At 29.5% G+C, this 15,363-nt stretch overlaps 3 protein-coding genes across 4 annotated transcripts; 2 read left to right on the top strand and 1 right to left on the bottom strand.

The window, feature by feature from the left end:
* Positions 1-403: 403 nt before the first annotated feature.
* LOC137928821 (dnaJ homolog subfamily C member 17) lies at positions 404-3,929 on the top strand. The gene is made up of 3 exons (XM_068771811.1): positions 404-573; positions 650-1,256; positions 2,619-3,929. Exons 1-3 carry the CDS (start codon positions 499-501, stop codon positions 2,807-2,809), a joined length of 873 nt encoding a protein of 290 aa, XP_068627912.1. The 5' UTR covers positions 404-498; the 3' UTR covers positions 2,810-3,929.
* On the bottom strand, positions 2,825-6,443 carry LOC137928812 (CWF19-like protein 2 homolog). Its single transcript, XM_068771799.1, has 5 exons — positions 6,316-6,443; positions 5,356-6,231; positions 4,177-4,560; positions 3,351-3,689; positions 2,825-3,027 (listed from the first exon to the last, which is right to left on the bottom strand). The coding sequence occupies exons 1-5, from the start codon at positions 6,394-6,396 to the stop codon at positions 2,884-2,886; spliced, it is 1,824 nt and encodes a 607-aa protein (XP_068627900.1). The 5' UTR covers positions 6,397-6,443; the 3' UTR covers positions 2,825-2,883.
* Positions 6,444-6,914: 471 nt separating this feature from the next.
* On the top strand, positions 6,915-14,635 carry mbt (serine/threonine-protein kinase PAK mbt). 2 transcript variants are annotated; one of them, XM_068771411.1, is made up of 9 exons: positions 6,915-7,364; positions 7,452-7,611; positions 8,043-8,619; positions 9,438-9,544; positions 9,829-10,020; positions 10,588-10,767; positions 11,462-11,584; positions 12,343-12,507; positions 13,528-14,635. In XM_068771411.1, the coding sequence occupies exons 2-9, from the start codon at positions 7,471-7,473 to the stop codon at positions 13,765-13,767; spliced, it is 1,725 nt and encodes a 574-aa protein (XP_068627512.1). In that variant the 5' UTR covers positions 6,915-7,364; positions 7,452-7,470; the 3' UTR covers positions 13,768-14,635. The 2 variants fall into 2 exon arrangements, with proteins under 2 accessions (XP_068627512.1, XP_068627511.1); XM_068771410.1 differs by having other exon boundaries at positions 7,446-7,611.
* Positions 14,636-15,363: the final 728 nt, after the last annotated feature.

Genomic DNA, 15,363 nt, shown 5'->3' with positions numbered 1-15,363 from the left:
ATGAGAAGTGGCAAAGGTTTACAATTCGTACAGAAAAGTTATTAAATTTCAATTACACAATGCGTTAGTTTTTTCTATTTAAATAAATGTGTTATAGTATTAATTTCACGTTAACTGAGTGCAAGAAAGTCATCAAAATTTACGATAAGGAAAAAAATTTAAAAATTCATAAGGATTCACTTCATAAACATTTACTAAAAATTTATATTTATTTTAATCAATATTGTTATTATATAAATTTTTGACTATGTATTTAAACTTCTGTATATATATATATATATCTAAAAATATATACAAATCAAGTTTTGAAAATTTCGATGATCGAGAAGTTTTTTTTTTCTGAAATCCTAATGTTTACAATTTTTTAACCTATATCTTCTGTTATGATTGAATGACTAAATAAGTCAACTTATGTTCAAAATCACCTTGGCATCTAGGAGTTTTAATAAATAAATAAACTTATTTTAACACTTCAAGTAAAACTCATTTAGAAATAAAATGTCTAAAAAAAACATAGAAGACGTTGATTTATACGCTATACTTGAAATTGAAATATCCGCTACTGAATCGGAGGTATGAAATAAGTAATTGTACATTTTAATTGTTGTAGTGTGACTTTAATATTAATAATTATCTTTTGTAATTTCAGATCAAAAAAGCTTATCGTAAAAAGGCTCTACAGTGTCACCCAGATAAAAACCCTGATGACCCTAAAGCAGCAGAAACGTTTCACGAACTGTCTAGAGCTTTAGAGATATTGACGGATGTATCAGCTAGATCCGCGTACGACAAAGTTTTGAGAGCTAAAGCGGCTGCTAAGTTAAGACATAAAGAACTTGATAGTAAGCGTCAAAAATTAAAAGAAGATCTTGAAAGGCGAGAGCGAGAAGCTACCCAAAGTCAATATTCAAATCTCACAGATGAACAAAAACTTGCAGCTGAAATTCAAAGATTACAAAAGGAAGGTAGTCGCTTACTTCAGGAAGAACAACAGAGGATTAAGGAGGAAATCCAAAAAAATAGATCTAAATTTAATGAACATGTATGGGATTCAAGCTTGAATAGAATTAAAATTAAATGGAAAGCAGATAAAAATGATCCAAATAATGGAGGTTATGACGAGTCAACCCTAAGAAGATTCCTGAAGAAATATGGTGAAATATCAGTTTTAATTTTTTCTCCTAAAAAGAAGGGAAGTGCTTTAGTAGAGTTTTCAAGCAAAGAAGCATCTGAAATGGCAGTGGAGTTTGAAAAAGGTAAGATATAGGTATGTTACAACTAATAGTTTAGGTATTACTTACAAACTAGACATTTATTTTCTGTGGTGAATAAATCACCATTTGAATTTTTTTAATTTAAATTTTCATCATCATTAACTCATACTTAAGATGTTCTCTACTGGACATAGGCCTATTCCATAGATTTCCCATAGGACCGTTTGAAGCGGCCTGTATCCAACATCTTCTGCAGGCCTTTACAAGGTAACATGTTTACCTTTTTGGTAGAACTGCCCTTGCCAGTCCATAGTCTCTAATTCAGAACTTTGAGGTCCAATTGGCCATCTGTTTTGTGCACTAAGTAGCCTGCCCTCTGTCACTTCAACTTGGCAATCTGCTGAGCTTTGTTGGTTTTTTTCATTTGCCTATGGAAAAGCCTGTTGAGCCTTATTATGTATTTTATTTCTATTACTATACTCTACATATTTCAACTTTAACTATTAACCAATAATTTATTGTAAATTAAATTGTTTCTTTTTCTATAATTGTAATGAATGTGCAAAATGCATTATTCCCTTAAATTATCTTTTTAATTATTAATATAATATTAATTTAATATTTAGCCTTCTTTTAATATTATAATTCTGATGTATTACATTATTAATGAATAGTTAAACCAGCGTAATTGTAGCCAGCATTGCATATGCCTCTAATAGGGCAAACTATACAAAACTTATTTGAATGTACATTATATTTTTTTAGTGGCTTGACCAATTGAAGTAAATTATAGAGTGTATATTGTACAGTATCCGGCGATCAATATTGTATATCGACCTTTGGAAAGTGACAATTGGCTATTTTCGGCTTTATAGAGCACTACCTCTGTCCCACATTATGTGACATTTTGTCAGTTGTTGTATTTTGTGCAACAGAGATAATGTTCCACAAAGCTGAAATTAGCCGATAGTCTCTTTCCAAAGGTCAATGTGCAATATTAATCACCGGGTACTGTAAACAATTCTTTTACTAAATTAAACTTCAAATGATATTATCAAAAAAAAATACTTTCCATTCCACAGATTTATAGATGTAACATCATATTCAAATTGTTTTTTTAATAATTTGCATTTAAGAAATTATTCCAAGTATCAATGACTGAAAGATTCAGAGGCACTTCCCAATCTATATTTGTGTATAATTCATTTTTATGAATCCTAAACTTGATTAAATTGCACTAAGTGCTAAACATTCTGTTTATACCCAATTGTTTGTTGCTGTACCAACTATAGCATACAAAATGTAGTTTCACAATGTGTTGTAATTTTGGAAATATCTCATTTTCAAATGTGCACTTAAAACATTGGTGAGTGTACTTAAACAAGATTTTACTTTTGATTTCAGGGCTTCCAGAAAATCCACTTTCTTTAAAATGGTTGAATAATAAACCTGTATTAACAACAAAGAAGAATGCCTCTACTTCTTCATTGGTCTCAGAGAGAGATTATGAATCTATTGTCTTAAGAAAAATGCGTCAGGCTGCAGAAAGACAAAGATTAATAGAAGAAATGTTAAAAGAAGACAAAGGATTATGATTAAAAAAATAAATATTGTACATATAATGTATTTAAGATTCAACAACCTTACACAATCATTAAAAAAAAAATATCTAGACTGCATTCTTCATTGATGATTCAAAAGGTTTCCAGTCTTGAATAAATTCTAAAACTTTTTTCCTCTGTACATCTCCATATTCTTTTTGTGGATTTTTCCACAAGCTGTGATTTAAATCCAATATTCCGCCAATAATTTCCTGCAAAAAATGGCATATAATGAGAACTTAAAAAGGAGTGCAAGTTTCAAATTATTCTTTGTTTATGTAAACTTAAATAATACCCTTTTACACTCAAATGATAATGGAAATAAATAGATAATGAAGAATGCATATTTTGCTAATTAAATAGGATAGACATGTTTAACCAACAATTATGCAAAGATGGACATGGATTGTGGCGTGTATACTATGCAAGAGTTCTGTATTGAAATAAAATATTGGTTGCAGTATTAAATGGGACCATCTTTTGTGGTATTATTATTATTATTTTAATAAGTTACTAATTTAAATTAATAACTCACCTCTGCAAATGTTTTTGGAAACAATTGTTGGTCTTCTATAACATGTGCGAAACCAGGATCCATACCAAAATCTATCCAAAAGTATGGTAATCCTTTAGGAACACCTTTTCTAACATTTTTACCCTTTAAGTCTATAACTTTTTTATTCATGGACCATTCTGCTTCACATTCAAGTAAAGCCTTCTTAAAGTAAATTGAAGCCATGTCTCCAACATCTCTTGGTAAGGGTATGCAGTTAATTACCATATGTGGATATTTGTGAAGCTTTGTTGCAGTTTCAAAAAACACAACATCTTTGTTTTGTAAATTAAAAAATTGAGTAATAGCTTTACGATAATTCTGAAAGTTAAAGATTATATTTTATAGAAGCTTAAAATAGAATACTATTATTATCAATTATAACAATAGTAAACCAATAAAGAAAATACAATTATACAAATCAAAACATCCATGTTTTTAAAAATTGTGATTATTTATGTTAATATAATTAATTTTATAAATAGAACTATTAAATATCATATGCATTATACTATCACATTTCTAATTATGCAAAATATATGTCATCACTATGTACCACTGTTGAAACTCTTCAATTTCCTTAACATATTAATGTAGTATTTACAATAGACTGGATTTTTTTTTTAATTTTTTTCAGGGTATAAAAATATTTCATACCTTCATTATTATTTACTTTATATCATTAAAACTTCAACTTTTGTCAATTTAATTTAATGGCATGTGAGGTAATGCAGGCTATCTTGAAGTTGTTATGTATATTTAATAAAAAAATTTTTTAGAAAACTATCATTTTATTTTTTAAGCTTACCAATATTTCTTCCCAAATATCTTCATCTACAGAAGTAACACATGGAGAATGCTGCAGGGTTGAAATAATACATTGTCCTTTAACAAGGGATTTTTTAGCTGGTAATGCCATATAGACTTTACTTCCATAGCTTACTATTAGATGTTTCAACATGTTTTTAGAATCAATGCAGTATTCACATCCATCTAATGATTTTTCCAACTTTATGTTTTGATTGATTGCATGTTGCTTTTCTCTTTCATTATCCTTTGCAACATTTTTATTCTTTGATATTTCATCAACAAAAATGTCTTCAAGATCATCATTTGGATTTCTATGTTTTGCTGCAATTACAGCTAATTCTGCATCTTGATCAAAGTTTGTACCATACTTTTCTTGTTCAAACTGCAATACATACATTATATTTAAAAATAATATATTTAACTAAAAGCAGAATATAGCTAAGGACTTTCTTCACTGTTATTTCATAAAGGAGACAATAGTATTTTTTACCTTACTTTAACATAATTTTGTAAAGACATACAATGTCTTGAATTTAGATTAAAACAAAATAGCAAAAATGTAAATTATGTTTGCATCTTATATTAATTACTAAACTATTTTAAGTTAAATCAGATTGTCTCAATTGTTTATAGTATGTGAAATTAATATTGTGAAAGATATAACTACAGGAAGCAGAAATTCATTATGATACTGAATGAAGAGAGATAATGTAATGCACAAGAGGGGTGGCCAATACAGCCAATGGCTGATATCTTGAGGCCTGTTAGTCTTTGTCAGAAAATTTCCTGTACAATATCTTCACATATTCATTAATGTTCAATAAACATTAAACACTAAAATTAAAAAGAAATCATATTTTTTTTGAAAATTTACAGAATTTTCTTGAATGCATCTATCTTTTCCAGTTTTTAAAACTGAACTGATTGTTTTTTGTATTATAGATATTTTATTTTGTACTCAATTCTAAGATAATGTATTTATTAAATTAAAGCTCTATTGTGTTACCAAAAAAGTTGTCTGAGCATATAGATGAAATTTTGTCCCAAAATAAATAAATTACAATATTGGTAAATTTGCAACATCATACAATATGTATGTGTACCTACTTTTACAACTAGGCAAATACTCATTTTTACTTAACTCGAGAGTACATTTTCTGTTGTATAATTTACTTACCATTTGTGATAAATTATATCTGTCATCATTTCCAAAGTATTTTACTCTCTGATTTGACATATGAGTTTCGGCTTTTCTTTTGCCACCCTTGCTTTTAGGATCTCCAAAATCAGATGAAATTGCTTTTGTCAATGGTCTACAATTTCCTGAACTGTTTGCAGTTATTAACATTACCCTGTCATCATTTTCCTCCTTACAAAGTTCAGGGTTTTGTTTCCTATATTCCCTTGCAGCCTCTAATTTCGTTTTTAACTCATTAACTACCTTAACATCACCAATAATTTCCGCTTTTAATATTTTGGCAGCTAATTTATTCATCTTTTCATCATTGAGATATAGGATATTCTTTTCTTCCTTTGCCTTGGGCAATTGTGTATTTAGCCCATCCATCTTTTTTAAATTTTGTTTAGTTCTTATTTCAGCTATTTCTTCATTTTGATCACTATTTTTTATTCCTTTTCGCCAATTATAGGATTTGTTTGAATCATAGCTTTCCGTTTTGTTGACATCCTTAGTAAACTCCAAACTATCAGATTTTGTCTCAGTATTACTATATGATTTAGTGTAATAATCAACATCATCAGGAGGTTTGATGAATTGTCTTGTCTTAACTTGACTTTTTGATGTTTCAGGAAGACCAGAACCACCACATTTCCAATAAGGATTAAGCTCTCTAGTACTTGTTGAAGGATTATAAGAGTCTAAATGTTTCTTGTTTTTGTCTTCACGAATGGTTTTAATATCATCTTTTGTGTATGTCTTTAACATACCTGTCATCGTCATCCATTGTTCACGATCTTTATCATTTGATCGTTTAACTTCATCTTTTTCAACCCATTCATCTGATTGTGACGTATCACTTGAAGATTCTGAAAACTAAGAAAAATGTGGAATGCAAAGTTATTTGTATAATTTTCGATACCGGTTAAAAACAATACATGAAATATATTATCCTATTACATTTTTACGTTTAGAATGTTTTTTTCTCTTCTTTTTATCTTTTTTATGGTGTTTCTTCTTTTTCTCACGTTTTTCCTTCATGTTTATAAAATCATGAATATGATTCAATAATTCTGATACTTGTATGCAATGTTTGACACTTCAACTACTTAATAAATATTGCTGTCTATGGTAGAAACAAATAAGTAGCAATTATTAAGATGTTACAGCAAATTTGGTATAAATAAAACATAATTTTGATAGGCGTTTATTAAATAAATTTACTTAATAATTTTAAACTGATTTTTACTACTATTTCCACCAAGAAACAATAAAAATAGAAGATTCTTTCTTAAACAATAATTTGAGGTACTTAATTTTTCTTTTAGAATGTTAGGTACAATATGACTGTATTTTTAAAATTTTGTGCCAAGAATTACCGGAATAATTTTGCTTAAAACATTTGTTATTACCTATTTATATATATGTTATTGCTAGTAAAAATATTAGCATTTATAACTGCATTGATGCTGATGTTACCAGATACTACTGAATTAAGTAATTGAATATAAATACTTTTAAAGCATAACTCTATGATTAAATGTACTCGCTATGTACTTTGGGTGTAACTTTAAAAGTAATGCATATATTAGAGCAAGTGCAATTGTGGAGATGTATTTAAATGTAATAAATAACCATAAAATAATAGTGACAAATTTGTAAGGCTTTGCCTTCAAAGGCCACTGATTGTATTCGTTAGAAGTACAATTAAATTCCTGGAATACACAACAACAAGAATTCTATTATCGTTACGTATATAAATTTGTAACTCTTAGTACGCTAGCAGTAAAACTTGGGCTAATGATGAACTAATAGTTGCATTTGCTGTTAGAATTGTCGTTCACTGATTTGTGCGTATTTTTTGTTGATATGGACAGTGAACGTTGTGTACAAATTAATCTCGGTTCTAAGTGAAATCAGTAATTTCAAGCTTTCTTTACAAAGATGTGATTTGCGATTTTAGCACTTAGTGTTTGGGTGTGTGTCAGTGCATCGTTTGCTTTTGCTCGGTGAATAGTTATTACGTTACATTCTGTGTACGTGAGTTAAAAAGTAATTAATTCAGTAACGAATAATATTTCAAGAGACAGTTGCAGGTGAAAATTATCATTCGGAATGTTTTCAAAAAAGAAAAAGAAGCCACTTATTTCACCACCAAGTAATTTTGAACATAGAGTACATACTGGCTTTGATAAAAGGGAAGGAAAATATGTAGGACTTCCTTTGCAGTGGGCTTCTCTTGTTGGGAGTAATCAGGTAAACAATCTCTATAATCAATGTTATGGGTTGTGTACCTATATAAAAAACGAATAAGGTAAAATAAATATTAATTGTTACATTATTGATACTAATGATGATTATCAAACAGTCCACCCTGAAACAACAATTTAAAGGCAAATCGCCTCTACTTTTCACAAAAAACCATTTTAGATAATCAGAAGATAGGTAACAGAATTGGTATTTTTAGCAAATAATTTTATTGCTAAAAAAACTACTCATGTTCATATCTATCACTTTTAGGATTTGTTTGCTGGTACTTTTTATAAACAAATTGTCATTTTGGCAGTAGTGATGAAAGTTAATAGAAATATTAAGAATTCAGCAGAATTCCATAACATCATATAGATCATTAGACTTTAAATGTCTTTTGTAGTAGTTATCAAGTTTTAACTAAACATTTTTTTCAGATATTTAAATCAACTAATAGACCTCTTCCTTTGATAGACCCATCAGAGATCACACCAACTGAGATTTTGGATTTAAAAACTATAGTAAGAGGAGAGCATAGATCGGCTTCTGTTGCATCTATGGTGCGTCCTCCGTCTACCAATCCTTCAACCATTATTACCCAGCCTATACAAAATGGAGTTGTTTTACCAAAAACCTCTAATGTGGCTAGATCCAACTCTTTAAGGAGTACAAGTCCCCCACGTATAAGAAGAGATTTACGCAATCAAGCCAATGTACCACCAGCTGTTCCTGAAGAATCCCCACCAGTGCCTCCTGCTCCGCAGCAGTATCCTAGTTTAAAACGAGAGCAAAGTAATTATGCTTTAAAAAAACCCATACCTGAATCACCTGTAGAATGGCCACAGCCTACACATGAGGCTATGGTAAGGCCAATAGCTGAGCCGAATGATAATCAACAGACAACAATAACATATCAAAACATTCAGAATGCTAATGTGCCGTATCAACATAATCACCCACCTCAAATTCAGCCTATTCCTCATACAATGCAAGGACTTAATGGAAATAATATCGGTAAGTTATACTTACAAATGTTTTAGTCATTATTTTATTTTGCTCATTCTTTAAAGTTTTTCTTATATTTATTTACTATAGTGTTTAAGACAATATGAAAAATTGTATCTTTTTCTCTTTTGCATTACATAATGTCAAGAAATATTTATTGAAGTATAATATTGAAAAAAAAATGTTGTAACCCATATACATTATTTTTTGCTTTATATACAAAAACAAAAAAAAATATTTTAAATAATATGGCCTATTCTATTGACTCATCATGATCGAATTTTGTGAAAAATTGAATAACTTTATTATACATTATTTTATAAATTTTTACTATAAGATGATTTAATATTTTCGGAGTGTTAGTTGCATATTCTAGCAATTTGATGTTGTTACATACTTCCCTTTTCACTTTATAAAATATTGGTTTTGGCAGTTCCCTATTAGTGTAAAAAAAGGGTTTGTATGAAATATGGATGTATTTGAAATACCTACTTTTCTAAAATCATAATGTATTTTAAAGAAGGGGTATCTTAGGGTGACCACACTAAAAAAATTAGTAGTAAATTAGGAGTTCAAAACTTAATTCTGCTATCAACAACAAAATTAGTGCATAACTACTTATACTGTGGTATATTTTTAAATAACAGTTTTGGTGTTGTTTGGTATGGTGTTTGGTATGGTATTAACAAAGAAACAATATTTTAATTTGGAATTTCAACTACTTCTACAGTGAAACAGTTGCCTTTTTATGTATTTTATTTTAAATGTATTAGTAAATTAATAAGGGACATCTTTATTACTTAGTTTTATATAAATTTTTTTTAAAGGTGACACATATTCTATGACACGGCACCAGCATGTCATGCCACCCGGGGCTCCATCCCATTTGCCCCTTGCTGCATCTAAACATGAGTTGCGTTTAACCCATGAACAGGTACATCAAATAATTCACATTTTGTCACACCATTTACAAACTTCAGTTAAATTATATTAAAATATATTCAAAATAAAATTTGCTCAAGATGTATCATTATGTGACCAAGTTAATATTAAAAATTTTACATATCAATATAAAGTTGTTGAATTTGCATTCACTACTTCATTATATTATAATTTTTATTACTTAATGTATAATTGTACCATACCACCTAATGTTAATTATATTTTATAGAATTTATTAAAGATCATTGTTTGTTAACAATATTATTTGCTTTTTAGTTTAGAGCAGCTCTACGTTTAGTTGTAAGTGAAGGTGATCCAAAAGCAACCTTAGTTGGTTTTAATAAAATCGGCGAAGGAAGCACGGGCGTCGTTTGTTCCGCCACTGACACCAGAACCCGACGACGTGTGGCTGTTAAAATGATGAACTTAAGAAAACAGCAACGGAGGGAGCTGCTTTTTAATGAAGTGGTAATTATTGTTTTAAAAATGGAGACTCAAGGTACAAGAAAAATGTGCATGGGAAAAGTATGACCCTGTTTATGAAGGATGTCACTTACGTAAAAAATGTAAAAAGGCTTCTTTTAACTTGAATAAATATAATTATCTTTATATAGGTTAAGATGATACCAAATAGTCAATGTTAGATCAAAAGGCTAGTTAAGATTTAACTTTAAAGTGATTTACATTTAGAATGTATTTTTGTTTTAAAGACTTGACCGGGCTTACTTTTAGTAAGTAATGATAATTGTAACCTATAATAAAATTCAATATAGCTAGCTAAATTATTTTAGTTAAATAACTAAATTGCTTATGAATATAAATAATAGGTTTTTTCATGAGATGACACTGTACGAATTGTAATTTAATTTCTTTTAATGTCATCATCATATGTGCCGATAGGTGCTTACTGCGCTGTTTATTCGGCGACCTTCTGCGACTTTGCGCGATCTTGATTATGTCGTCGGTCCACTTAGTGCTTGTGGTCTTAGTACTTTTTTTTTGTCATTTTAACGCATTTAATTTTATTATATACAGGTTATAATGCGCGACTACCCTCACGCTAATATAGTTGAAATGCACGCGTCATATTTAGTGGGAGATGAATTGTGGGTAGTTATGGAGTACATGGCTGGGGGCTCCCTCACTGACATAGTGACCCGCTGCTCCGGAATGGATCCAGAGCAGATTGCTACAGTTTGTAAACAGTGCCTCAAGGTATTTCTTTCATTCACTATGTTTGTATAAAAAGTCTTTGATGAATATACAGCGATTTCTAAAAGGTTTTATATTAAAAAATATAATAGTATTATTTAATATGGAATATTTAGTTTATTAATATTTTTTAATTTACTAATCTTCATTTGATTTAACAAATAATTATCTCTAATGATCATTATCTAACTCAAGATAAAGGAATTCTTATGATTTAAGCTATGTTTTTTTTAATTGATAAACTGCTGCAAATAAAGTTTAATTTTATACACTGCTACATAGTAATTCAAAAGTTTGATGAGTGTTTGAGAAAACAGAAATGTTTCACCGTTAAAATACAGTTCTGTCTCCATAGATATTGAATAAAAACAAAATTAGAAAAATTATATTTTTACAACATTTCTTAGACTTTCCTTTTCTTAGTTAGGTCTTAAAATTAACGTAAATTGTTAGATAAATTTTATTACCGCATCCAAGAGTTTTTAGTTGATTGAAATGTGTTTAACTTGATTTATTGACTCTGCTGATTGATATTAATTTGTTAAATTGTTAAAAAGTGCAACCATCAAGATTCTGGTTGGTTTGTTACTTACTACTTATAATCTTAAAATACCGTTCAAAAGTGCTTGTATGTACCTGAATTAAAAAAAATATATAAATTTAAATTTAAAAACGTGTCATTCTGTTTCTGTTTCAGGCTTTAGCATTTTTACATGGTCAAGGTGTCATTCATCGGGATATAAAATCCGATTCTATTCTATTAACTGCAGATGGTCGTGTAAAGTTATCAGATTTTGGATTTTGTGCTCAAGTTTCTCAAGTAAGTGAAATTTTCGACTAAATGTACGCACGTAATATGAACGCGCACGGCCGAGTGTCGGCTTTAGTTGTCAACTAAAATTTTTTAACCTATCTCCGCAATTACAGTTTATTGTAATAAAATTAGGTGAACGTAACGCGTATCTGTATCAGCTTGTAATGTAAAACACCCTTGTCACAAATGTGTTGAAAAGAGCAAAAGGAGCTCAGTGTCACGGAAGGAAAGAGCGGGCTGTAGGCATTCACCTGGGGTCGTCAAATATATTCGACGTCCGTATCGGAATGGTTAATGAAGAGATTTTTGTGTTGATATCTGTACTGATTCTAAACATTATTGATATTTAACCTTAGTGTTATAATAGCTCACAAAACGACCTATTGTGTTTTGCAATATAAAGTTTATATTACACCAAAACCTATACTAATTTTATAAGAAATTAGTATATCACTGAAGCAAAGCAAAGACTTGTCTGTTTTTACATAAAAACTCATGAAAATTGTTGTTTACACGCAAGAATAAACTCCATTCTTCAATTAAACTCTGGTTTTCAGGTAAAAGTTATATGTATTGTAGTATATTTTATAAACTGATGTTGTTGTTGTTGGTGTCAAAAGTGTTTTATTTAAAAAAAAATAGAAAATGTATCATGTATCACTAAACTAATAATGTGGGTTGAATAGTAGATGTGCGAATGCTTGTCTGTAATTTTATAAATAGCTGTTTTTTAAAAGCATAACATTTTTTTGAAATATTTGTAGGAATTACCAAAGCGAAAATCTTTAGTGGGAACTCCATACTGGATGTCTCCGGAAGTTATATCAAGACTCCCATATGGTCCAGAAGTAGATGTTTGGTCATTGGGTATAATGCTTGTTGAGATGGTTGATGGCGAGCCGCCATTCTTTAATGAACCTCCTCTTCAGGTAAGCTTAATCTCTAATTGTTAATTTGAAATTTTGTATTACATGTTAACTTGTTAACAAAAATTCACAAACACTATAAAGTAATAAATACATATCATTATTAATTATGCTAACCACAATTAAATTACCATATTTTTATGTCTATGTCATGTATCAAACATAGATTATTAAAATTTATTTTTTGAAGTTTGCAACTGCTTGATGATAGGCATCCTCAATCGCTTTGGCATTGATTTATTTGACTATGTTATTGATTTATGTGGCAAATAGCCATCTTTTCAAATAAGCAAATTTAATTATGAGCGTGTTAATATTGAATACCTAGTGTACAGAAAATAAAAAAAAAGAGCAACCACCTTTCTTTTAATATAATAAGGAAAGATAAGCTTGTAATACCAAGTTTTCGTTCACATAAAGTTGATTCATCTCTTTTTGCAATGAGGTACACACTTTAAAATTCTTGATTTTTTATATCCCTATATTATTGTGTGAAGCCTATAAATATTATATAGGGCATAAACATGCCGAGGATTTGTATTGTGCTGATTTTTTAACGTAAAAAATAGGTGACCTAGAACAGGACAAAATTGTAAAATTTGCTTTAAAAGAAACCACAGAGTTTCTTGCTAGATCCTTAATATAATTAACATTCCGAATCTGGCAGTAGTATGTAGATAAAGTTGGGATTATATTTAATTTTACACTGTATCATGTCTTTACTTTTCGAAGGTCCTTAGCAAAGCCTATTCAATAGAATAAATGTTTGTTCAACAAAAGGTAGTATATTATTGTACAGCTCGGCACCAAACACTAAGCGGACAGACGACTTGGTCAAAGTCGCAGCAAGTCGACGAGGGCATCGCAAAACCGGTCATTGTGATGATTCCTGTGGTAGGCCTATGCCTTGCAATGGGCGTCTGTTGGCTGATGAGATGATGATATTGTTGATTTAAGGGTGCAAACACATCGTAAACATTTGAATAATGAATACATATATAAAAATATATAAAATTGTTTCAGGCAATGCGTCGCATACGAGACATGCCACCGCCTCGACCACGCGGTGCAGCTAAATGTCCTCCCGATCTTCTGCAGTTTGTCGAATGTGCTTTAGTTAGGGACCCGGCTCAGAGACAATCAGCCTCAAGGTTACTTCATCATCCGTTCCTGCGAAGAGCAGGACCCCCTGCGCTGCTAGTGCCACTCATGCCCCCCAATCATCAACATCAAATACAAACACCAGCTCAGATGCATCAGTAATAACTACTGACCACTATAAACCACTACCAATCACTGTAATAGCAAGTTCTGTTGTCCGAGGTAACAGTGTATTTAAATGTTTCCACAGATACATATTTTCCAATAATTTCTCAACTGTAGTTGTTCTTGGTAATTCAACTAGCCACCCGTAAGACCAATACGGTCTGTTTTTATTATATTTATCATCATTTAGGTAGCTGGATATCCACTGCTGGACATAGGCCTCTCTCAAAGTTTTTCAATAGGCCTAATTAAAAACAGCCTGCATTCAAGGTCTTCCGGCAGGTAAATGAAAGTAACCCATATAAAAGATACAAATATTTATAATTAAAGATTTTTTTTTCATTTTGCTAATGACAAATGATATTTGCCCATTGGCTTTAACAACTCACTAAGCTTGAAATGCAAGACCGTTAAAGACAGTAGACTTCTAAACATAAGCTCGAGGACACCCTCAGAAGCGCCTAAAGTTGTTAATTTTTAAAGTAACTGACTATAATTAAGAAATGAAATTTCATTTTGTAACTTTTTGAGCAATATACATAAAAACATTTGACGGAAAATGAAAATCAATAAATCAATTAGGATTATTAAATCGTATCGGTGTTTTTACTTTTTTTTTAAATAATTATTATATAATAATTATTTTTACACAATGCGAAAATTTATTGCTAATTAATTAGCAAAAAATAAATCCTGTACTAGAACTGTTGATTACATGTGAATAAAAATTTATCTATGTTGTCTATAACATTTTCCTATAAAGAAGTTAGTAATAGGCACTTCATAGAAAGTATTGTTTTTACAACAATTACTTATAAAAACATCACAATTTTTTAAATTATTAATTGACCTAACTTGACAATGAATCGGGGATTTTACAAATTTTTTAATTATTTTAAGAATGACTTATTAATGAAATGATAAAATATTTATTAACCTCCTTTGCCTTAATTTTGTATATTTCTTTTACTTATTAACTTCCTCTACTTTGTTATATTTAAAAAAAGAACACTATGAAAAGAAGCCGTTTTCTTGGTTGGAATTTAAATGTGAATTTTTTGTTCAAAATTGAAGTAGTTCATATAGATGTAAATTTTAGGCCAATGTAACGTATGTGCACGTGCTATATATATATATATATATATATATATATATATATATATATACCTTTACTAAATTCTTCTTACATTCCTTAAAAATCTTTTCAGTAGTATATGTTTTCGAATACTAGCAAGTAAATTATATTGTTATTAAAAGATATTGTCATGTTTTTATTGCCATACATTTGTTGTTAATCTTGTTATAAGCTTAATCTGTAACTTATGCTTTATATTGTATAAGTTGAGTAAGATATTACCAGTGATAACCTTTGGTTCAAACATGTCCGCCCCGTCCATGTCACATTTTTTAAAAGGAACATATAGTACAAGTATTATTTGTGAATGTACTTAAAACGTTGATTATTTGAATAAACAATTGTTTAATAAACCATGACAGTTTCAAATGTTTACACAGTAGAAATGTAAATGTTGTATTTAAATTAATTATTATTCATAAGCAATTATTTACATGGCAACAATTTATTGATATACC

This window comes from Battus philenor, unplaced genomic scaffold, assembly GCF_028537555.1.
Source record: "Battus philenor isolate CCGP_79_NKW_IND1 unplaced genomic scaffold, ilBatPhil1.0.hap1 SCAF_11, whole genome shotgun sequence".
NCBI lineage: Eukaryota > Metazoa > Arthropoda > Insecta > Lepidoptera > Papilionidae > Battus > Battus philenor.
This window is presented reverse-complemented; position numbering and strand designations above follow the sequence as displayed.